The following is a 23,164-nucleotide window of genomic DNA, read 5'->3' as shown; positions in this document are numbered from 1 at the left end:
GCCTCAATCTTGAAGATGCACAAAGCTGAAGTTATACTTAGTTGCATGCATGAAAATAGACCATCTACAAGCTCACAATATGTCGCAGCATCATGCTTCAGAGCTTGTAGATCTGCTGTTTTTGGTCCATGACACCTGCACATAGCCAAAAGATTGTTTGATATTTATGGGAGCGGTTTAGAGGGGCGTTGGAGGAAAACTGGGGAGGGCATACTATCGATAATTGAAAATATACAATATACACAAAAATATACCATATATACAATATAGACTGAAGAAATCATTCCCTTTCTAACCATAATTCTGTACTATAATATAGTTTCACAAAGACAGCAAGTCTTATTTTAAAGTCCAGCTAGTATCTAAAAAGAAATTCAGATTTTGACATACTTAATTATATTTAAATAAAAAACAAAACAAAAAACATGATCATCAGGTATTATGCTTATACTTGGAGGAAGATTCTTTTCCAAAAAGTGTACAGAAAGTTTTTAAAATTACTTTTTGTGTGACCACACCTGTTGATTAAGTATACCTGGTTTTCAGGTGGGTGATGACCCAGCTGAGGTTAGCCACGCCTACAGCTGCTGCTGTATGGTAAAAAGGGGAGGGGATGATTTTATGATGACATTGAAGCGGTGTATTTCAATTGGGCCTTTTGACTCAGAGGCTTTCAGCTTTCAGGAAGAAGACAAAAATACGCAGGGAAGACATATTTGCATATTATAACCACACCTGGGAGTCTATTAGAGTAATGTTAACTCCATAGACACATACAAAACAGAAAAAGAACTAAACTATGGCACCACCTCTTTAATAAAATGACAATGAGTCAACAGCTTATCCCACTTACAACAGCTAAGACCTGGATGTGCAATGAAGGGAAAGGAAGGAGCTATTTTTCTTATTGGAATAAACTTTCATAATAAGCGCGTGTCATCATTGTCCTGACATCCAATCATAAATATTGATAATGAAACAGCGGTAGAGTCACAGTAATAAACTATGACATACGACCGCGGCGCACCAGTGCCAGTAGCTCACAGTATACAGTAGCTCTCCCTCTCGTCTAGCATCACACCGCGTTTGACAGTGCATGATAATGATCGTTGTGCATCAATGGCAAGGCAAGTTTATGTGTATAGTACATTTCATTCACAAAGACAATTCATCAACATGCTGTATTTAAGGCCTTAAATTGCATTTATAGGGAGATAAAGAATACTTTTGCTCTGACATCAGTGTCGCTGATGCCAGAGCCATCGCTTTGTGCTGTGACATTAGGAAAATATCCCTGTTTTCTATCTGTGTTTGCAGCGTAGAGGAAGATGAGGTCGGGGGTTTGACAATTCGATTACCTCTTAGGTGATGAATAGTGGTGTTGGGTTTTTAGCACCTTAGAGCTGGGGCTGGCTTTATGAGGCACAGTATAATGAAGACATAAACAACACCGCCGCCTTCTTCCTCTTCCTGCAGGCTACAGAGAGGAGCAAGAGAAAAATCATGTGCACACATAGCCGGTTGTGAAACTGAATCATTTTTGGTTTCGCAAGCAGAGATTTCCACTGAGCAGATGTCAGTGCAGCAGCTTTTCAGTCACTAGGCCCGTTTCTACAACTGCAACGTGAGGCGGAACTACGGCTGCTATGACGTAATCACTGTAGCAGTCAAAATCGTTAAACAAACAGCCGTCGGCAACGGGGTCCCACCCCTTTTACTGAACTCTTTGGTTCCCATGGCGACGCGTCTACGCAGCAGAGGTTGTAGCCACAATGTGGAAAGAGGAGTTTCTGTGCTTTCTGCGAAAAATGTAATTTAGAGGCCGGGCCCTACCGTTGTCTAGATAATGGCCGTTGAATACTGTATATCCTGTATACAGTAAACAGGAAGTCAGAGAAAAGGGCAATCCAATAATCTGGAAGTGAATGTGGATTAGCCTAATGTCAAATTTGCCTTTTTGATTTTGAGGGATAAACAATTACCTCATGAACAGATATACAATCAGTTTAATATTACTTATATGCCGATGTCTCATTTGGCTGACCAGTTGAAACACTTTAAAACCAATTTTTCAGTCCATCTTCATATTGCGGGACTCTGAAGCGTTCTAAGCTTGTGGGCGAGACATACCTACTGGTAAACATTTCCAGTAACGTGATGGTTTAGTTGTGGTACTCCAATTGCCTCTGTGTGCTACCGTGGATTATTGTTTTGTTTTTTTTGGTTATTGTGTTTGTTTTTGTTTTTTCTCATGTACTGTGTTTGTATTTGTCTGTGTGTCGTTAAAATTTTTAAAAATGTATAAAATACTAATCATAAAAAAAGAAGGCAGAATAGACCATGGCATGCATACTGTATATTCACCCACACATGTTAGACTATATTCACAATATATTTATCTTAGTTTGGATCTCGACTCTTACTCTTTCTAAACCTCTACCCCTATTTCGTTCTCACCGCTGTTGCTGCTATGATGACACCTGGATTTCCCTCTGGGGATCAATAGAGGTTTATCTTATTTCCAGCCCTAAAGGTAATCCACAGAACCCGTCATCTTATATTGATTGGTGGTGGATTTGCTCCAGTGCACACAGTGCTGTAAGGAACCTAGCCTCTCTCTCCTGTGATGATTGAGGGGCTTGAAGCCGGTTGACAGGTTTACAGCAGCGGTTTTAACGGGACGTGTGTGTGTGTGTGTGTGTGTGTGTGTGTGTGTGTGTGTGTGTGTGTGTGTGTGTGTGTGTGTGTGTGTGTGTGTGTGTGTGTGTGTGTGTGTGTGTGTGTGTGTGTGTGTGTGTGTGTGTGTGTGTGTACGTGTGTGTGTACGTGTGTGTGTACGTGTGTGCGCTGAACTCATCCCAATGGTTCTCAGAATGGTGTCTGTTTATTTCCAGATCAAAGGAGGAGACAGACCTTACACATGCATGTATGCATACGTTTGCGTGAACACACTTACACACATACTCTATAGAGCAGGGGTCTTCAACGTTTTTAGGTCAAGGACCCCTTAGTCGAGAGAGAGATGAAGCAGGGACCCCCACAATCCATAGATACCATATAGTTTCATCGTTTGACAGCACAATCATCAGTGTATTTTGGGTTCATGTAAATTTGTGTTTCCAGATATTTAAAGTTGATACACCATGCATTTAAAAATCACACTCGTGTGAACTGAGCGGTGGGGGGGGGGTGCGTGTGTGTGTGTGTGTGTGTGTGTGTGTGTGTGTGTGTGTGTGTGTGTGTGTGTGTGTGTTGCAGTTGATGCACAGGCCAGGCTATACTCAACAGCACCTCTCTGGTCACCCAGGGTACTCAGGCTACATACACCAGAGGCTACAGACACACAGACAGACACACACACACACACGCACGGATACACACACGGCCACGCTATGGAGACGGTGTGACCACCGCTCAAAAAGTATTTATGTCATATTGTTTATGTCCCAAAAACGTTTTTCAAAAGGTTTGAGGCTAAATTACCACTCCTGAATAGAGAGCCTCTCTCATTTTTGAATGGCTCTCAGAGCATTTCAGCTGCAGTACCACCTTTGGCCTGAACTGCGCCACCCCCCCCCAAAATCTTTTTGAAAAAAAAAAAAAAAATTAAAAAAGTTTTTTTTTTGGAAAAAAATATATTTTTAAAAATATATATTTTTTTATGATGACCTCACAATCGGCAGATGACGTCACAATCGGCAGCAAATCTGGATAGCCTGTTTTGAGAACCCGTGGGATACTTTTAACCTTCGCCTTCTCAAAACCAGAGAAAGACACAACGGTCAGAAATGGGACTTTGTGAGGATAGAAGGTGCTAGTGGGACCCCAAAAAAAGGGTTTAAAATAGGAAAAGTGAAATTTCATGGTGTATCACCTTTAACCACGTGAACCGTCAATACTTAATAAACTTGACCTATCACTCTGTACTTAGTCTACTCTTTTTCCCCTCTACACCAAACCTCTTTGCCAAAAATAGCCGATCTACAAGCTCACAACGCCTCACGCTGCGAGGCGTTGTGAGCTTGTAGATCTGCTATTTTTGGGTAGGGTTCAAGTGGGTACAGTAATATAGAAAAGGAGAAAAAAAGCTTCTATCACACAAAGATTTGGAGGACCCCCTGCAGTAGGGACTCTGAGGACCCCCTGTTGAAGACCTCTGCTATAGAGTCTACGTACAGTATGTTCAAACACACAGTATATGCTTGAAAACACCCACACTCACAAACACATTATCCCGCATAAGAAGACTTCCACAGAGCTTGATAAACAGCATCTCTTGAATTGTATTTTGATTGATTGATTGATTGAAGACTTTATTAGAAGTTTGCATAGGAAAAGGTACAGTTTCATGACGGTACAGTTCACTGGTACAAGGTCTACTAAAAGGAGATCCATGAAAAGACTAAGCTTATTTCCACTGGAAACCATTGAAGTATCTCATATAACATTGAATGACAGACAAATAGAACACAGTACTATGCAGTATCTCGTGAATTGTGCCACGGAGCATCCATCACGATGACTTAACGGCGCTAACTAGATTTGATCATGCCTCAAAGCGATCGTGATTGATGACCCTCGTATTATGTTTTAAAAGTGCCCGATTTACATGAAATGACAAACAGTGACATGTACGGTAGGAGTACACAATTCAAAAGTCATTTTCTCGTCATATCCCCTCCAACGAAAGAGTATCTTCCCTATTCCCTTGTGTAACAGGGTGGTATCTAATAAATTGCCGAACAACGCCACCTGGGAATTACACCCCAGGAAATAGTTATATAGGCTATGGAGATATATAATTTAACAACACCTGTACAATGATTACCCCACACCCAGGTTTGTTTCACAAAATATAAAGTTTGGCAGAAACCTGATCTTAACAAAGTACAATAATGTTTATTTAATTAATGTCAGATCATCATCATTGTCATAACCATAGCAACAATAAGAAGGAATGCATTCACAGGATTAAAAGTCAATCATCACATTGAGCGCTAATACACATACACTATACAGGCCGGTATTAGGGGGAAGGGGAGGGCTAGGTTGGCCGACCGACCCAGGGCAATGGCAACCCCAATCACAGCAAATCGAAATTACCAAACTCAAAACAAACACATGAATAAACCAATAAACACAACGAAAAAAGGGGGTTACCATTACCACTGGGCGGCCGACACCAGAGCCCAGCGTTACTCCTCCACTGAGTACCGGTACTGTAAGAAAAGGAGGTAAAGTACTTCAGTGAGATGTCATAAAACAGTGTCAAGTACAGTATGTGGTCTACTCCAATATAGGAGGTGTCAGCCGGTACAGTAGGCTACCTTAAGTTGTAAATAATAACCAAATAACAAATGAAATCATCATAACAACTAAATACAAATAAACAAATGAAAATAAACTAAATAAACCAAAGGTTTGCCGGTGACATTAAATTGTCCGTCAACTCCGGTAAGCGAGTAGCAGTAACAACCAGTTGCCGTGCATTTAACCACTTCCACAGCGGCAGTGGTTGAAAAGGGAGGATGAGGAGTGTAGCCTATCAGGTGTGCGTTCAGGTCTGGGGTATAACTCCCTGCAAAGCAGCAGTGATGCGTCGCTGGCCCTGGAGGGACAAGCGGCCGTGTTAAACTCTATGTATAATTACTATGAATGTTGAGACAAGAGCAGATAGAGAGAGGGCATTGAATAAACCTGCCACGTTGTGGAGAGCCAAGCGCACTGCGCCGATTACAATGCTCACCGCGGCGGAGACCAGGTCGTAAGGATAACTGAAATAAAAAACCCACGTTTTAACTCTGGTGAAACACTGGAATAAACAATGCTGCGGAGAGGGAGGATCACCAACTTAGCTAATGTGCGTGGTGAGTTATCCTCGCACACCAGTGCAGGAGCTCAACAAGAGCGTTTGTAGCCGTAGCTAGAAGTGAAAACAATGTAGGTCAAGTTCACGTTCAGGGTTAGGGTTGCCCGTCCTGCTACACTTGCAAATACAAAGTAATTTTTTTGTGTTATGTTAGACAAGCATCTGGCCCAGAAGCCCACATGGTCCTTTGAGAGCTGTGTGATGTTGAATTTTAATATGGCCGGCACAGCTGGGTGCATTATTTTTCTTGTGCCTCAGTCTCTTCCTGCTGTTAAATTTCCTCCCCTGCCTTTCACTCTGCTCTGGTCGGGCATCTCATTAGAACACTTTGTGATCCTGTACTCTCTGCTACTTGTCATATAGCTCGCATATCTTTGCTGTCTTTCTTATCCGGGTAGGGGGGGGGGGGAGTTCTGGTTGATGGGGGTGGGGTGGTGGGGGTGGGGGGGGGGGGAGGGAGTGTACAGGCCTAAAAGCTGGTACACACGGGTGTATCTATTCTGTGAGTGAACATTTTAAATCAAATCTTTGAGATGGGGGTCCGTGGCCAAATACATATAATTTTGGGGGTCCTTGACATGAAAAAGTTTGAGAACCGCTGATAAGGCCGATTCTACAAATGTCTTCTAAATCCTAACGGTTTTCTGAAAAACGTATGTCTCTATATCAGTGGTTCTCAAACGTTGTCGTATCAAGGTCGGTCGGCTCGGTTCCAATCCCATTAGTTGCTATAAGGCCACCGATTTTTGTTTTTGTTTTACAGATTTTGTCTGGAAATGAACCTGCCCCATTGCTCTCCCTGTCCCCTCAGATCTTAACCTGCCCCATTGCTCTCTCTTGTCCCCTCAGATCTTGGAGGCGTTGGCGCGGAACGACGACACGCTGGTGCAGATGTGCGGCAAGCTGAGCTCAAGCTGTGACGTGATCCCTGAGGAGCTGCAGTTGCGCTTCACCGCCATGTGTGGTGAGAGGGTGGAGCACATCAACCGGCGTATCACCAACTACAGGAAGGTGAATGCACTGACCATACTGTACTACTGTAACACTGTCAACACTAAGCTAAATAATGTACTGGTGGCCAGCCACGGTTCAGTGCACTAACCACTAATCAGTGGGAAAGTGATGTACTGTAGGTACACATCTGTATTCTGTGCTGTAAGCTACTAAGTGGCCTAATAAGTGCAATGAGGTTTTAGACAGCAGGCAAGTGGCTGTAATAATACAGCACTAACACAAGTTAATTGAATACTTAAAGCCATACTGTGTAAGTTGCCCAACTAGTGGTCATTAGCCCTATAGCAAACCGCGGTCGCGTCCGCGTCTTTCGTCCGTTTTTCGTACCTTCAGACCCCCGCGTCTGCCTCCACCTCGCTGAGATCTATCTTTTAAGGGGTCCCTTGTTCCTGTGCGTTCAGTAATTCCAGAGATACGGACTCCTTCACCCTGCCTGGTAGGCGAAATTACCTAGAGAAGGGATGGTACAAACGGGCGACAACAAATATGGCTGCCATAGCGAGTATTAGCGACCCCACTTCAAGATGCGCTGTGATTGGCCGGCAGTTGTATAACCCTCGCTGTGATTGGCCGGTAGTGTGATGACGCAATTTTGGCGCGAGATCCGGTCCACGGCAAGGATCTCAGTTTACATATAGAGAAGGCTTTACAGGCTGAAATTCACGGCGCGGATCTTCTAAAACTTTTGTGATTTAATAGTTAGGAGAATTTTAAGATTTGTTTTATAAAAAAAGTTACATAGTACAACTTTAAAGGACAACTTTAGTTTTTTACAACAGTGGTTCATATTTTAGATTGTAATTAAAGAATATAACAGTGTTATAAAGAGAATATAACAGTGTTATAACAGAGGCTCAGGTGGTGTGATCTCCAGGGTTCAGCTCTGCACCAGAGACAGATTTATTTACGGGGCTCAGTACCTGAGCACGGCTGCTTTGTCTTCTGCTGTGCTCTGTCCCCTCTGGCCGTGAACCTAAAGCTACACATACACATACACATACACATACACAGGGGTTGACACTAAGGTCTCAGAGGCACTTGCCCGTCGGGCAAGTACAGGTCATGATCTACTTGCCCTCAGGTCTTGGCCACTTGCCCCCCCCCCCCCCCCCATCCCACACACACACACACACACACACACACACAAAATAATAATAATAAAAACTAAAATCATAGACCTAGGTTGCTTGTTTCTCTCTCACAAACAAAACCTGGCAACACTGGACAGCAGACAAGTTGGAGATGTACTTATCTTAGCACAGAACGCTAACAGACTGCAGTGGACACAGTGACATACATGCTGCTCATGATTAAATGCATTATGTAGCGCAATAGTATGGATGTGTGTGGCTGGCTACCAACAGGGATGGAAACATCAGAAAGGCACTGTTGATAGCACGGACATATTAGACCAGTGCTACTCAACCCGCGGCCCGCGGGCCGCATGCGGCCCTTTCCGCATGTCTGTGCGGCCCGTCATGATCATGCCAATAAAAATAAGATTTTTCTAAGCCTGTCAAAGTTAACGCGTAACGCAAAACGCGGTGATGTTTGAGCCTCCGTGCACTCCGTAGGTAGGGATAAGAGTCAGGAAGCGAATGTAGTCAATGCATAGAGCACTATGCATTATATTATTATAGCTCTATGATAGAGCACAGCAGTGCGGAGATGCAGGCGGCTACACTAGAGCTATATAGTACAACGAGACAGACAAATCTGCGGAGATTTTGCAGCAGACAACCACAGTCGGGCCAGCAAGAGCCGCTGATACAAACGACCTACGGCCTGGTCGCGACTTAGGCCACGACTTGGAGGTCGTAGGTCCCGGTTCTGGAGGTTTTGCGCGATCTCGGTCGTAATTCAGCGACCTGGGAAGTCCGCGATCGAAACTCTACGCTTGCTAAGGGAAGGGACGCGAGTTTAGAAACTCTACGCTTGCTAAGGGAAGGAGCGCCGCGATCGAAACTCTACGCTTGCTAAGGGAAGGGACGCGAGTTTAGAAACTCTACGCTTGCTAAGGGAAGGAGCGCTCGTTTTCAACAGCGTCGGCAGGTTAGCTACTCAGTGTCGGCAGGTTAGGGTTAGGGTTAGGGTTAGGGTTAGGGTTAGGGTTAGAGTTGGGGTTAGGGTTAAGGTTAGGGTTAGAGTTAGAGTTGGGGTTAGGGTTAAGGATAGGTTTTGGTGCACCTCGCGCGGTCCAAGTGACTACAATGGAGCGCTTCCTACCTCCGGTTCAGCCAATCACAAGCTTCAAAAGGTTGAATAGCGCTGCTGCTCTAGAATATTCTGCAAAAAGACGGCCCGGGGACGACCGAGGTGGCGCAACCACGGCCGGGGGTCGCGAAACTAGACCGGCCGCGACCTAACAAGTATGTACCGCGAACTACGACCTCCAGAACCGGGACCTACGACCTCCAGGTCGTGGCCTAGGTCGCGACCAGGCCGTAGGTCGTTCGTATCAGCGGCTGTCTCTCAGTCGGGCTCACTGGAGTGGAGACGCATGACGGTCGTGCGATATATGAACGGTCGCGATCGTCATGTTTCAGGCTAATGAAGACGTAACCCTTGTCTGTGCTTGTCTCTGCCTCCGCTGCTTGTCTCTGCCTCTGCGACTCCGCCAGTCAGGACAGACAGTGCAAGCATGAACAGATCGCGCAGCAGCCAAGGAACTATGCTTATTACCACAAATCTCCTCCAGCGAGCTGCTGTGTTTTACAAAGCTCAAAGCATCAAACTGTTTTACAAGTACAGTGCATCTGAGGCTGAGTTGAACTGTACTTGAGTTATTTTTCCATACAATAACTCTTCACCAAAAATAGCCGATCTACAAGCTCACAATGCATCTTGTGGTGAGCTTGTAGATCGGCTATTTTTGGTAAATGTCCCCCAAGAATAGGTATGCTGCGGTTTGAGTGATTGAATAATAAGTATAAACGTTTATTTATTTAAAATTGTCCTATTAATGAAAAGGAGTGTTAGTGGCATGACTCATGAGAAAAAATACCTTTACATTGCCAAAGTTCACTAGCCTTGCATACCCAGACACAGGGGGGGTTACAAAAAGATTGAACCAGATCTGTTCAATTTCACTTAACATTTTGTGAATAAAGCCTAATTTGATAAAAATTTCAAATGTCATCAATTTCATCATTCCATCCATGACAATCTTTTGGTTCAATGAGGTTTGGCCTGGCTTATATAAATGGAAATGTGTCTGTTTTCTGTGCGTTTCCTTAATTATTAGACTTGTCATGAAGTGTGTTACAAAATCAATGTAAACGTCCAAAATAGGACCGTCACATTTTTAGCTTGCGGCCCTTTGGACTTTTGGTATTTTGCTGAGTGGCCCCTGAGCCATCTCAAGTTGAGTAGCCCTGTATTAGACGCTTCGCACGGAAAATAGACGATTCGCAGACATTTTTAGCGATTTAGCGCTCGAGCACTCCTTCTTCAGCAGCCTTTGCTACAGATTTTGGCACTTTTACGGGAATAGTTCTGTCTTCTTTCACTTTCTCCCCACCGTAAAGCGTGTGCATTAATCTGGCCATGCTTTAGCATAATGTGAATTTGCACGCCTTGTAGAGTAGCTGTTTTCGACTGCTAGCTTAAGTAGCCACTGTTTTTACAGTCTATGAGCCACTGGCTGCACGTTCGTTCAGTGTGTGTGTGTGTGTGTGTGTGTGTGTGTGTGTGTGGAGGGATGGACTTGGGAGGGGGGGAGCGAGAGTGAGATAGAGAGAGAGACGGAACACTAGCCCTGTTCAAGTAGGCACAGATCTCATTATTGTAACTCAAAATGTGCACTTGCCCTGTCGGGCAACCCAGTAGCAAACTTCACCTGCCCGACCTCTTTTTTTACTTGCCCCGGGCAGTCGGGCAACCGTTAGTGTCAATCCCTGCATACACATACACATACACATACACATACACATACACATACACATACACATACACATACACATACACATACACATACACATACACATACACATTTGTTGTTTTACAAAAACATTTAGTTGTTTACAAAAAGCTAAAGTACAGTAGTAGGAAAATAATGCCATTGGTGTATACAATATACCAAACTTTATGCGCATTTACAGCTGAGGATGCTTTTTTCATTCTCTTTGCTCTTTTGCCTTTTGCACTCTCTTTCTTTCCTACGTCATTATTACTTATTCATTATTACTTATTATTTTATCTTTAGATGTGTTGTTTTTATGTTGTTTTGCTGTTATTTTATATTTACCACTGCATTGTCTGAAGGAAGCCGAACAAAAATAAGTTTTACTCTATACAGTACCTGTACAAAAGACGTAACATTGAAGTACAACCTTGAACCTTGAACATACACATACACATTACATACAGTACTGTACAAAGGACACTGTTGAAGATACCTGCTGCACCCGATACAATACAATTAACCTCGCAACGTTGTCTGGCACTTGCTATGTGACCTATTCACGGGAAGGAGGAGATAGAAAAACATTTCTCACAATGTCCGAATGCGTCAGACTGACAAACAAGACAAATCATTCTGTAGCATCAACAATGTTGAATTATGCCGTGCAAAACTGTAATCAGTTCCTTTTGACCTGTTGTGGAAAAAATGAGATATTTAGGCCAGCATTATGTCACTGGTCATTAGTTCTGCGCGCGCGCGCGCGTGTGTGTGTGTGTGTGTGTGTGTGTGTGTGTGTGTGTGTGTGAGTGTGAGTGTGAGTGTGAGTGTGTGTGTGTGTGTGTGTGTGAAGGTAAATATACTATGTGAGTACGCAGTGTGCTGTATTTATTTGGTACATCTGTAAACAAGTTTCCGTCAGTATAGAGCAATGTGTGTGTGTGTGTGTGTGTGTGTGTGTGTGTGTGTGTGTGTGTGTGTGTGTGTGTGTGTGTGTGTGTGTGAGAGAGAGCGAGATAAGGGGGGGGGGATCTGACTCAACATTAGAGAGTGGGCCTTGCATTAATTACCAGTGGGTTATAAATAGACCTGAACAGTCACAGCCAGAGGACTTGTGTTGGTTAAGATCCCTCCTGCTCCGGTGCATTCCTTTTCAGAGCCCTAGAGAGAAACGAGGGGTGGGGTGGAGGGATGGAGCTAATGAAGGAGAGATGAGGAGAGAAGACGAGCGAAGGAGGGGGGTGAGAAATCCAGACAAATGCGGGAGGAAAGAGAGAACCTGGGTCACAGCAGGGGGGCCAGTTAACCTCCTGAGAGAAAGACAAGAGTCTCTTTAAGTCCCCGAGAGGAGTTTCAGCCCTGTGATCCATCTGGACCATATCTACCAGCTTGGAGGACCAGCTCTGTGCTGCAGCCCTTCTTAGATAACCGAGTCAAAATGTTTGGCTTAAGCCGCTTAGCTAACGTATACATTGGCTCGCGTTCTGACGGCCCGAGTTGCCAAAACATTGATTCCAGCTATCACGACAGCTTATAGCATATGTCACATGACGGGCAAATGAAGGGATGCAGGCCTCGTGACAGAGGGTTCGCCGAAAGTGCACAGAGAATTGTTCATAGGAAGAATGCATGGGTTGTGTTCTATATCAGCTGTATTCGATTAAGGCAGTCCCACGGTCTCCTGGTGTATTGTACTTTACATGTAGATGCTATCTCGTTGCATGTTAGGGACCCAAGCAAGGGGTGGGTGCAGTTCCAATATAGTATGTTTCGTGCGTCTCTTCCGATTTGGCACAGTTCTCAGGCATTCATAAGCCAGCCCCGAGGGCTGTTTGTCTTTCTTACTGCAGCATATACAATATGCATACAGCATATACTGGAAAGCTTATCTTAAAGAATATGAATTTGTTTCTTCAAGCACCGGGGTGTTTTTACTAGAAATAGTGGTTGGTGTCACTGTGAGAATGGTTTATTTCTCTGTGTGAGAGACAGTATTGTATTACTGTTCATATACCGAATAAACCAGTGGTTCTCAAACTTTTGAAATCTGAAGGTCTCCCCTTAACTTTTACTGTGTACAAATGGAACTAAATGGACCCGACACTGTCAATGTTACAGACTTGTCTTGTAAGGGCCAATTTAGACCCCCGTAAAGGAACCTACCTAGAGAGTCCCTGAAATCCACTTTTGAGAACGACTGGAATAAGCCTCAACAAATTCAAAACACGTAGAAAACTCTCTGGAGGTTGTTGAGTCACAAACGGTAACACAGCAGAGCATTAAACATACGTACAGTGTACATGTAGCATGTTGCTGCCACCGGCCACCTCTGTGGCTTGGGTTCCTCTGACACTCAGGGACAGGTAGATGGTTCGTCTCTGGTAGACAGTGGCAAGATGTTATCCATAGCAGATGGACATGCTGCTCTCATGACAGAGGCTCTCACTTGTGTGTGTGTGTGGGATTACAGATTTATCCGGTGTGCATCGATTATGGTGTGCAGATACACCTATAGTACTGTAGCTAGGAGTCAAAATAGTTTGAACTCAGGTGCTGTGGGATTGCTAGCCACATGCGGTTGGTTGCCCATGGAGGTTGCTGCAATGCTTCCGCACCCTCAGTGTAGGTATATCTTCACCTATGGGACTATTAAGCACAAGCCCATATATCGGCATATACCCAGATATGACATCAGTATATAAGGGCATAAGAGGGACAAGGACAGAGAGCTCCATATACTGTATGGCGGTGGTTTTCACATCAAGTTATTTGTTCACATCAAGAACCCAACTTGCATCTTTCCCGACATCTATCGTTCCCAAGTAGGCCGGTAGTGTTGATAAATGAATGTGTAGGTCTTGCTATGGACTTCTAGTGCGTGGTCATGTTACACTACTGTAACAGGGTTCCCACGGTCATGAAATTCCTGGAAATATTTTGAAATTAGAGAAGCTGTTTTCCAGGTCTGGAAAAGGTTTGGAATTAATCAAATGTTTTGGAAAATAGCAAAAGCATCAAAAGTAGCAGATCTGCTACTTTTGATGCTTTTGTGTGACATGTTTTGTTGCATGGTAAAATGCAGTGCAACGGGATATGTTGTTAGCTTGTAGATATCACGTGACACCTTTGCTCGACTCTGTCTTGGTGCGTTGATAACACTGGTTTATTGTCATACCTCCAGACAAGGTCCCCCTATGGGATAACCAGCGCCATCTGGCGCTGCAACAGAGTAAAACTCATAAGCTCCCGTACGAGAAATATCATTTGTCGGTAGGGCTGTCAATCACAAACGAGGGCGCCGCCCCCGAGTGTATAAAAGCCCTGCGGGCTATCATAACTCCCTCTTCCGCACCTCTGCTTACCTGCAACTAGTGTCGCGAACTCAGCCATATAAGTATAATTTTCTTTAAAGTTTAGCCTAAGCGTTGACTAGGAAAGTCGGCCACTGGCCTTTAGAGATTATTCTCCTGTACGTTTCTAATTATATTCTTCCTAACAGTTCGGTCCTTTTCTTCACTTTCGCTTTGAGTCTTTACTTCTTCTCTGTACGTTCTGCCACGTGTCTCCCTGCCTTAGCTTAGCTTCGCTTAGCTTCGGTTAGCTCACGATGGCAGCTCGTCGACCTACAGTTAGCAGCCTGCTAGCTAGGGTACCGAAGAAGTGCGGCCTTCCCAGCTGCAAAGGCCTCATCGCCAATGAAGATACACATCCGTTCTGCATTGTCTGCATGGGGGTAGGACACGCCTTGGCCTCTCTGTCCCCTCCGGCCCCGGCCACGGGGGTGAACTGTGCTGAATGCCTCCAGTACGATGTTCCAGCCCTCGAGGCACGATGCGAGATCGCTGCCGCAGGCTACGGCCTTCACACCACGGTCTCCGCCGGAACCCTCCCAGACACCTCTCCTCGTGTGCCGGACAGCGCTGTACGCCACAGCGCTGCTTCTCGCCACGTGGTTAGGCCTCCAGCAGCCTCGCCCTCTGCTAGCTTCGGTAGCCCCGTTGCTAGCGGGTCTGCGGCCCCTGTTTCCACTGCTGTTTCTCCGACGGGCTCGACTGGTGCCGTGCCCAAGAAGAGAACTTGCAAGACCGCCCACGTTGTTTCTCCGCCAGCTACAACTTGGACCGTCCCCCCCAAGGAATTCCACCCTCTAGTCGTCGGTGACATTCCTCTCTCCTTCTCCGTCCCCCAGCTACGGGCTATGCGGCCACCTAGCCCCGTCTCCTGGCATGCTAGCGACGGAGACGAACCGGAGCTAGAGGACTACGACATGGAGGAGTTGGACACGGAGGGTGAGTACTCGGAGGAGGACGAGTCCTCTTTCCCCTCCGGACAGGGCGGAGGCGCGGCCAGGGTGGTTCCTCATGCCGAGGCTTCCATCTCCGCCGCGTCCTCCCAAGCCCCTTCTGCCTCTCTCCCCCCTTCCATGCCGGCTGGGGCGAGAGGGGCAGCGGCGCAAGACCCAGACTCCATCCCCATGGACGAGCTCTCGGTGCTGGAACGCGCCGCCATCCGTTGTGGCCTGGAGCTGCCACTCGGAGATGCGCCACTCGGACCACGGGCTAGGATTCCTCTCCTGGGCCAGGATTTGGAGTCCTCTCCCCCGCGTCGGATGGAAAAGCTACCACTAGTCCCAGGCTTTGCAGAGGCCCTGCATTCAACCTGGACTACACACAAGGACCCCCCCAAGCTCCCCTTCCTGGTCGATTACCGCGACTCAGAGAAGGCGGGAATCCCCTTGTGCCCTCCCATGGACAAGCTGATGGCCCAGTCCCTGGTAGGGAGCCTCAAGCCCAACCATGAGCGGACCGGTCCTGGAGGCCGGCCTCCCCTCAATCTGGCCGTGGGTAAGAAGCCTCCTGGGTTTGCCATAGCCTTTGATGACAAGCAGTCTTCAAGGGTGAGGAACTCTTACAGATCGTCCGCGCTGGCAGCCAGGACGATGAACGCCACCCAGCTGCTGCTTTCCTCCACCAGGCGCCTCCTCAGCGAGATGCGGGAGGTGCCTGACGTGTTGGTGGAGGAAATGAACAAGTCGCTGCGCATGCTGATGGACCTGAATGTCCACGCGATCGAGTGGCTTGGACATGGCATGGATTATTGCATCCAGGCGGAACGTGCCAGGTGGCTAGACAAGGTACAGTGTCCTGGCAGTTCCGGAGAGGAGACCGGGAAGGTCCTGCAAGACCTCCCCGGCCACCCTACCTCCCTCATGGGCGGTGGACTGGAGCTTCTCCGCCAGGAGGTGGCGGATAAGAAGATCACTCTGGAGCTCCTGGGAGCCACGACGGACCCCCAGGTACCCAGAAAGGAAAAGAGACAGGGACGGAGCAAGGCCCCTGGTCAGGCTGACAGGGGGCGCTCTTCCTCCAAGCAGGGGAAACAGAACAATCCCCCTAGGACCCCCTCTTCTTCCTCCGCGGGACCCCCTCGCACTGCAGCGGGGGCTCAGGCCCGCTCTCAATCCCGCCACCCTCCCAGGCACGGGATACCGGCCAGCTCCCACAAAGCCCGTGGGAAGCCGCCGCGAAAGTGACACTGGACTCTGGCGGGGTCCCCCTGAAATTTCAGGGGACCCCCCCTTGCAAGCGCAGACGTTTGGACAATACAAACTATTTTTCTCATGCCAAGAAATCAATGTTTATTCCTCCTCTGTGCTCTCCTCCAGTGCCTGTAATAAAAAGTGTGTTGATGAAACAATGCCTGTTTATTTCAAACCCACCTGCTTTACTACAGACGACCCCATTTTGCATGAATTTAACCAGTGTAGAGAAGTCCAGGCTGGAATTTCTTTCCACTCAGAAAATATCGCTTCCTCCAGTCATGCAGACAGGTTACAAGCAGAATATTTCTCTTTGCAAAATGTTCCCAGACAAGCTAATTCCTATTCACAGTGGTATAGTCTCTCTAGTGTGCAATACCCCTCTGTCTACTCTCCACCGAGCGGCACTGTTATGCCGACTCTAGTTCAGGACAGGAGTTTGGTCTTAGCGTCAGGGAAGAAGCCAACACATATCACCCAGGGTCGGCCTCGTCTTCCCGCAAGGAAGCATATAAAGGCCTTAGCACAGGTTATAAACGTAAATACAATTCCCCGAGCCGGGGATTATGTTACTTATGCGATGAACCCTGTCCCCCGGGCTCCACGTTGTGTGTCGCATGTATTATTAACAAGCGAGGCTTCTTGGAGGTCACGTGTTCGTCCCCCACCGGATACGGAAATAAGCGTACCGGAAACGGAAACGCTCTTTCCGCCGGTGACTCCGCGCCTTCCGGCCCGGAGGTCACGTGTTCGTCCCCCACCGGATACGGAAATAAGCGTACCGGAAACGGAAACGCTCTTTCCGCCGGTGACTCCGCGCCTTCCGGCCCGGCGTCTAGCGGATACGGATACGTGCCCGGATATGGAACCTTTCCCTCCCGGCCCAGTAGTTCCGCTCAGGCGGTACAACCCCAAGGCTTCTCCGTTGCTCAGCAACACGTTAGCACAGTGTGCAGAGCAATGGAAACGTTGCAATCCGAATCACTGGGTGTTTCGGACGGTGACGCGGGGTTACAGACTACAGTTCGCGAAAAAACCCTCCCTATCCAGCAAGGTTATTTATACTCGAGCCCGCGGCTTGAAGGCCGATGCCTTGAGGGAGGAGATAAGCTCACTATTGCGCAAGGGCGCTATAGTGGAGTTATCACGCGACCAGAGCCGTTTAGGCTTCTGGAGCCGTTATTTTCTGGTTCAGAAAAAAGGAGGGGGGCTGCGTCCGATTATGGACTTACGTGCTCTGAACAAGCACTTGAAAAAGTTCAAATTCAGGATGTTGACGTCAGAGTCACTGATGAAATCAGTGAGACAGGGGGATTTCCACTGTTCAGTGGACCTGAAGGACGCTTATCAGCACATCCTCATTTATCCCCCACACAGGAAGTTCCTGCGGTTCGCCTTCGAGGGGCGCCTGTACGAGTACACGGTCCTCCCTTTCGGTCTTTCTCTGAGCCCTCGGGTTTTCGTGAAAGTGACCGAGGCAGCCATTGCTCCACTGAGGCATCAGGGAGTCAGGCTGGCGAACTACATAGACGATTGGATGATTTCCGCCGCCTCCTGCTCAGAAGCGGCGCGCCATACCAATCTGGTGTTGTCACACCTGAAGGCCTTGGGTTTCAACGTCAACTTTGGCAAAAGTATGTTGTTACCCTCCCAGCAGATTTCCTTTATAGGAATATCTCTGGACTCGGCCACCATGTCCGCTCGCCTCTCCCCGGAGAGGGTGGACAGGTTTCTGGCTTGTCTCGGCTCCTTCCGACTGAACCAGGTGGTCAGGTACAAGGAGTGCATGAAGTTGACTGGGCTGATGGCTTCAGCAGTGCAACTTCTGCGTCTGGGCAGGTTTCATATGAGACCTTTCCAGCGGTGGTCACTGGCGCTCAGGATTCCTTCCCTGCAAGGGTACAGGAAGGTGACAGTCAGCCAGGTCTGCATGGACGCTCTGGTCCCATGGAGGGACCAGGCGTTGTTGACAAGTGGGGTCTCCATGGGCGAAGTGGTGTCACGCAAGGTGATCACCACAGACGCCAGCCGCTCGGGGTGGGGCGCCACCCACGAGGGGCGCTCAGCCAGGGGTCTTTGGACCCAGGCCATGTTGGAGTACCACATCAACTATCTGGAATTAATGGCGATCTACTTGGCGCTCAAGCATTTCGAACCATTTCTCCGGGGTTGCCATGTCCTGGTCAGGACGGACAACACGGCGGCCCTGTATTATCTCAACAAACAGGGCGGCCTCTCCTCGCGGACGCTGGATCAGCTGGCGCGCGAGATGACCCTCTGGTGCTTGCCTCGGTTGAGGTCCATCAGAGCCTCCCATGTCCCGGGCCTTCAGAACGGCGGCGCCGATCTGTTGTCCAGGGGGGAGCCTCGTTACGAGGATTGGTCTCTCCACCCTGCGGTGGTAAGGCAGATTTTCTCCAGGTTCGGTCGACCGCGAGTCGATCTCTTTGCCTCCCAGGAGAACGCGAAGTGCCCCCTTTACTTTTCAGTGAGGGGACCTTCTCCTCTGGGGATGGACGCGTTTGCTTACGAATGGCCACAAGGTCTTCTCTACGCGTTTCCACCCCTGGAACTGATTCTTCCCACTCTGGAGAGGATCAGATGTTCCAACCAGGAGGTTCTTCTGGTGACACCATCCAGGGGAGTGTGGAGGTCTCTGATCACCCCACTGCTCTCTCAACCCCCTTGGCGGCTTCCCTTGCTCAGGGATCTGCTGCGCCAGGCAGGGGACGAGATCTTCCATCCAGACCCACGGGGCCTAGACCTGTGGGTTTGGCCCGTGAGAGGGAGAACCTGCTTGCAGCAGGCTTCTCACCGATGGTTGTAGCCACTATTCAGAGTGCTAGAGCCCCCTCTACTAGGGCTGTGTATGATGAAAGATGGAATGCCTTTTTGGACTGGTGTGAGCTACAGGAGCCACCTGTGGTGGCTCATATAGCTTCGGCCCAGAAGGTGTTAGATTTCCTGCAGGACCGCCTGGACCTTGGTCTGGCGTTCTCTACACTGAGGGGTTATTTAGCGGCTATTGATGCCTGCCACCTGGGGGTGGCAGGCAAAGGCCTTTCTAAAATCCCTGAGGTGGTCCAGTTCATGCATGGTGTGGACCATTTGAGACCTGTGACCAGAGCCTTGTTTCCTGTTTGGGATCTACAAGTGGTTCTTGAGGGCCTTTGCAAGGCACCCTTTGAACCGATTGGGAGGACCTCTTTGAAACATTTAAGTTTCAAAACAGCTCTTTTGCTTGCCTTGTCTACGGCTAAGCGTGTGAGCGACCTTCATGCGCTCTCTGTGAGCCCTGATTGTATGAGGTTTCTCAATAATGACTCCAAGGTTCTTCTTAAACCTCATTTGAGTTTTATTCCTAAGAACCGAGTGGTCCCGAAGGAACCTGTTGTTTTGACGGCTTTCCATCCTCCTCCGTTTGCATCAGAGGAGGATAGGCGTCTTCATTGTCTTTGTCCAGTTAGGGCCCTGAAGGCCTACTGTGATAGGACGGTGGACAGCAGGTCTACTTCTCAGCTTTTCGTGGTCATGAATGCCCGTCAACGGAAAGCGGTGTCCAAACCCACTCTGTCGAGATGGCTTGTGGATGCTATTAGGTTGGCTTACACCCGGTCTGGGTCTGAAGTGCCGGAAGCACTTAAGGCCCACAGTACTAGGGGTGTGTCTACCTCTTGGGCTTTGTCCAAAGGTGTCTCCATTGAGGAGATTTGTGCAGCGGCGAATTGGTCTTCGCCGTCTACCTTTGCGACCTACTATCACCTGGACGTTGCGCCTTCTGCTATGGCGCATACGGTTCTGGGTGCTGCTGCCCTTCCTACTATGTAGTGGGGCGGCTCTCTCTCCCCTTCCTGAGATAGCATGTTGCTGTCTCTAGGATACGTGGGGGGACCCTGAGTTTTTCCCTTATATTATTGCAATTTTATAAGGTGGACCTGTGTCTGCCCTTAGTGCATAAGGCAGGCCTCGGTCTGTCAGGGTCTTTTTCTGTCTGAACACGCCCAGGCCCTGTGGGTCTGGGTCGGATCAGTCCTGAAAGGGGTCACGTCGGTTGACAGGACCTCCTTTCCGGGTGTGGTCGGTGTGCACGACAGTCTTGTCGGTTCATGACTTCTCGGGGAGTATATGAGTCCCATAGGGGGACCTTGTCTGGAGGTATGACAATAAACGTATAGGTTCCGAACGGAACCATGTTTATTTAATACCGGAGGACAAGGTCCCCCGAATAAAGCCCCTCGGTTCGCTAGTTGCGGGCGCAGAGGTGCGGCTTTAGAGGAAGTTATGATAGCCCGCAGGGCTTTTATACACTCGGGGGCGGCGCCCTCGTTTGTGATTGACAGCCCTACCGACAAATGATATTTCTCGTACGGGAGCTTATGAGTTTTACTCTGTTGCAGCGCCAGATGGCGCTGGTTATCCCATAGGGGGACCTTGTCCTCCGGTATTAAATAAACATGGTTCCGTTCGGAACCTATACGTTTAAGAGTCTCATTATTGCACAATATGATTGCTATAGGCCTGGAAATCGGGTAAAATTCTTTGGTTATGGAAAAGTATTGAAAATTCATTGTTTAAAATGCGTGGGAAGCCTGACTGTATATGTTCTAGTCTAGTGCTTGTTACAAATCTTTCCGGTGAATTTGATAAAGGCACTCCGTCATAGCGGTTTGATTCTGCAGTCCACAGAACCGACAAGATTCCTATGTAGCCTATAATATAGGGAAAAACTGAAGAAAAAGAAAAAGATATATTATATCTCACACTGTAAGCAGCTTTGCTCAATAACAACGATACTGACATAAGGGTAACTCCAACCTCGTGTCTCCCTCCCTTCCCCGCCAGTTCTCTCGAGTGCTGAAGAACCGGGCGTGGCCGACCTTCAAGCAGGCCAAGACCAAGGTGTCTCCACTGCACAGCAGCGACTTCTGTCCCACCAACTGTCACGTCAACGTGATGGAGGTGTCCTACCCCAAGACCTCCACCTCGCTGGGCAGTGCTTTCGGGGTGCAGCTGGATAACAGGAAGAACACCCTGGAAAAGGGGGGACGCACTAGTACTATGGAACAAGGTGGGTGAGGACAGGAGGAACAGACCCCTCTTTCTCTTCCCTTACATTCTTAAAGTGTCTGCCATTTCTTCTGTAAGGATGTCTTACGTAGACGATCAAACCAGGAGCACAGGAATATTGTCAGGTGACTATACACGGCAAAATGAAGAACAATTTACCCTCAATGCCAAACCAGGTGATGTTTTGTGTGGCGCACTATGGAAAAATATCCACTAGTCCAATAGAAACGAGAAGTCAAGTAGAAGGGATGTGTGGGAAAATGCAGGATGAACACATTTTGGCAGTTTCTTGTTTCCCAATTGCTACTGTATACTGTATTCTACAGTATATCTTTGAGGTGGAAAGTTCACAATGAAGAGTGGATACCAGTTTGGTTTAAATTCGATTAGAGATGTGGCTAGATAGGCAGTTTTTTTTCACAATACATACGAGTAATTCTAATGAGATCTCCACTGCCTTTTCAAGATAACTCCCCATTTCCAGTCAACTAGAATGGCTGTCTTGTTTACTTCTCTGCTTTGAAATCACATCCACTTCTTCCCAGTCCCCTAATTAACTATTGACCCCAGGTGTTTTCATTTGAACAAAGTGTATATATAGACTGACTGCATAATGTCGGCCATTGTTTGAAGGTCCCACTGCGACCGAAATCCCCCGTTTATTATGGTTGCCTAGTGACATACCCAAAAATGTGACTAATTGGACTTCCCTGGCATTGTGCCAATTGGGAAGCGCCACACAACCTTTATATGTGTTGTTGAAGCTCACAATAGTCCTGAATCTCACCACTGAGGATACTCAGAGTTAAACTGACATTGGATTTCGCTCTGTATGACTCTGATCCTTGAACTCCTTGCTTGCAGCTAAACACCTACTGTACAGTATTACTTTCATGTTGTCGGTTTCCTTGTTGTGCTCATTATGTCTTATCTTGGTATCCGTCATTTTATACAGGCACCTTCATTTGCCTTTGATTATTACTTAAACATTTTATACAGTAGGGTGAAACTGTTTCTCTGAGATCAATCCATAGCTGTGGTGCTGTGCTTTTTCCACCCTCCCAGGAAAGCTCAACCCCATGGTCCATGTCCAACACACAATCACCAGTATGGCTGCCCCATCGGGCCACAGCCTGGGCAGGACGGAGGGCCACGGCCTTCGTTTCCTGCTGCGAGAGGAAGACCTACTTACCCTGGACGCTTATCAGAAACTGCTCACCAAGCTTACCACCGTTGTCAAGGAGATGGAGACCCATGGTGCCCAGATCCATGAGTGAGTAGCTAGATTGGAATACAAGTATATACAACTAATAGAGGTTCACACCTATGCATTGTTATATTGTTGTTGATGTACTGACATATTATCTTGCTTATTATAATGATGTATTACCTGCTTATTGTAAGTCGCTTTGGATTAAAAGCGTCTGCTAAATGCCTAAATTGTAATTGTAAATTGTACACTTATGTTGCACCGCTGATCGGACCAATATGTCATAGTGTCGGGGCATTTGGAAGAACCCGTTGTACCCGTCTGTCTGTGTATCGTATCGTTTGTGCCCATGGAGTTGACTGTTTCTGTCAGTCTACCTGGGTCCCTTTTAAAGGACAACTTTGTTTATTTTTACAACAAGGGTTCATATTTTAGATTGTAATTAGAGAAAAGAAAAGATGAGTGTTAAAATGTTTTCAATTACTGCTTTCTATTGTTTTAGCGATTTTAGTATTTTGATTTCAGTGGTCGGGGCATGCATACAAGTGGCTAAGTATGTATTTT

The 23,164-nt window shown here is 47.4% G+C and overlaps 1 protein-coding gene across 1 annotated transcript in view; it reads left to right on the top strand.

Annotated features, from left to right (window-relative positions):
* prex2 (phosphatidylinositol-3,4,5-trisphosphate-dependent Rac exchange factor 2) overlaps positions 1-23,164 on the top strand; it is a gene marked incomplete at its 5' end in the record, with an annotated part of 212,214 nt that overhangs the window by 105,713 nt on the left and 83,337 nt on the right. The window contains 3 exons of the mRNA XM_080751545.1: positions 6,719-6,880; positions 21,166-21,391; positions 22,456-22,663. Of these exons, the coding sequence (XP_080607671.1) occupies positions 6,719-6,880; positions 21,166-21,391; positions 22,456-22,663 (596 nt within the window). The remainder of the gene's footprint in view (positions 1-6,718; positions 6,881-21,165; positions 21,392-22,455; positions 22,664-23,164) is intronic.

Source organism: Nannobrachium achirus (genome assembly GCF_963921795.1).
Source record: "Nannobrachium achirus genome assembly, chromosome: 21".
NCBI lineage: Eukaryota > Metazoa > Chordata > Actinopteri > Myctophiformes > Myctophidae > Nannobrachium > Nannobrachium achirus.
This window is presented reverse-complemented; position numbering and strand designations above follow the sequence as displayed.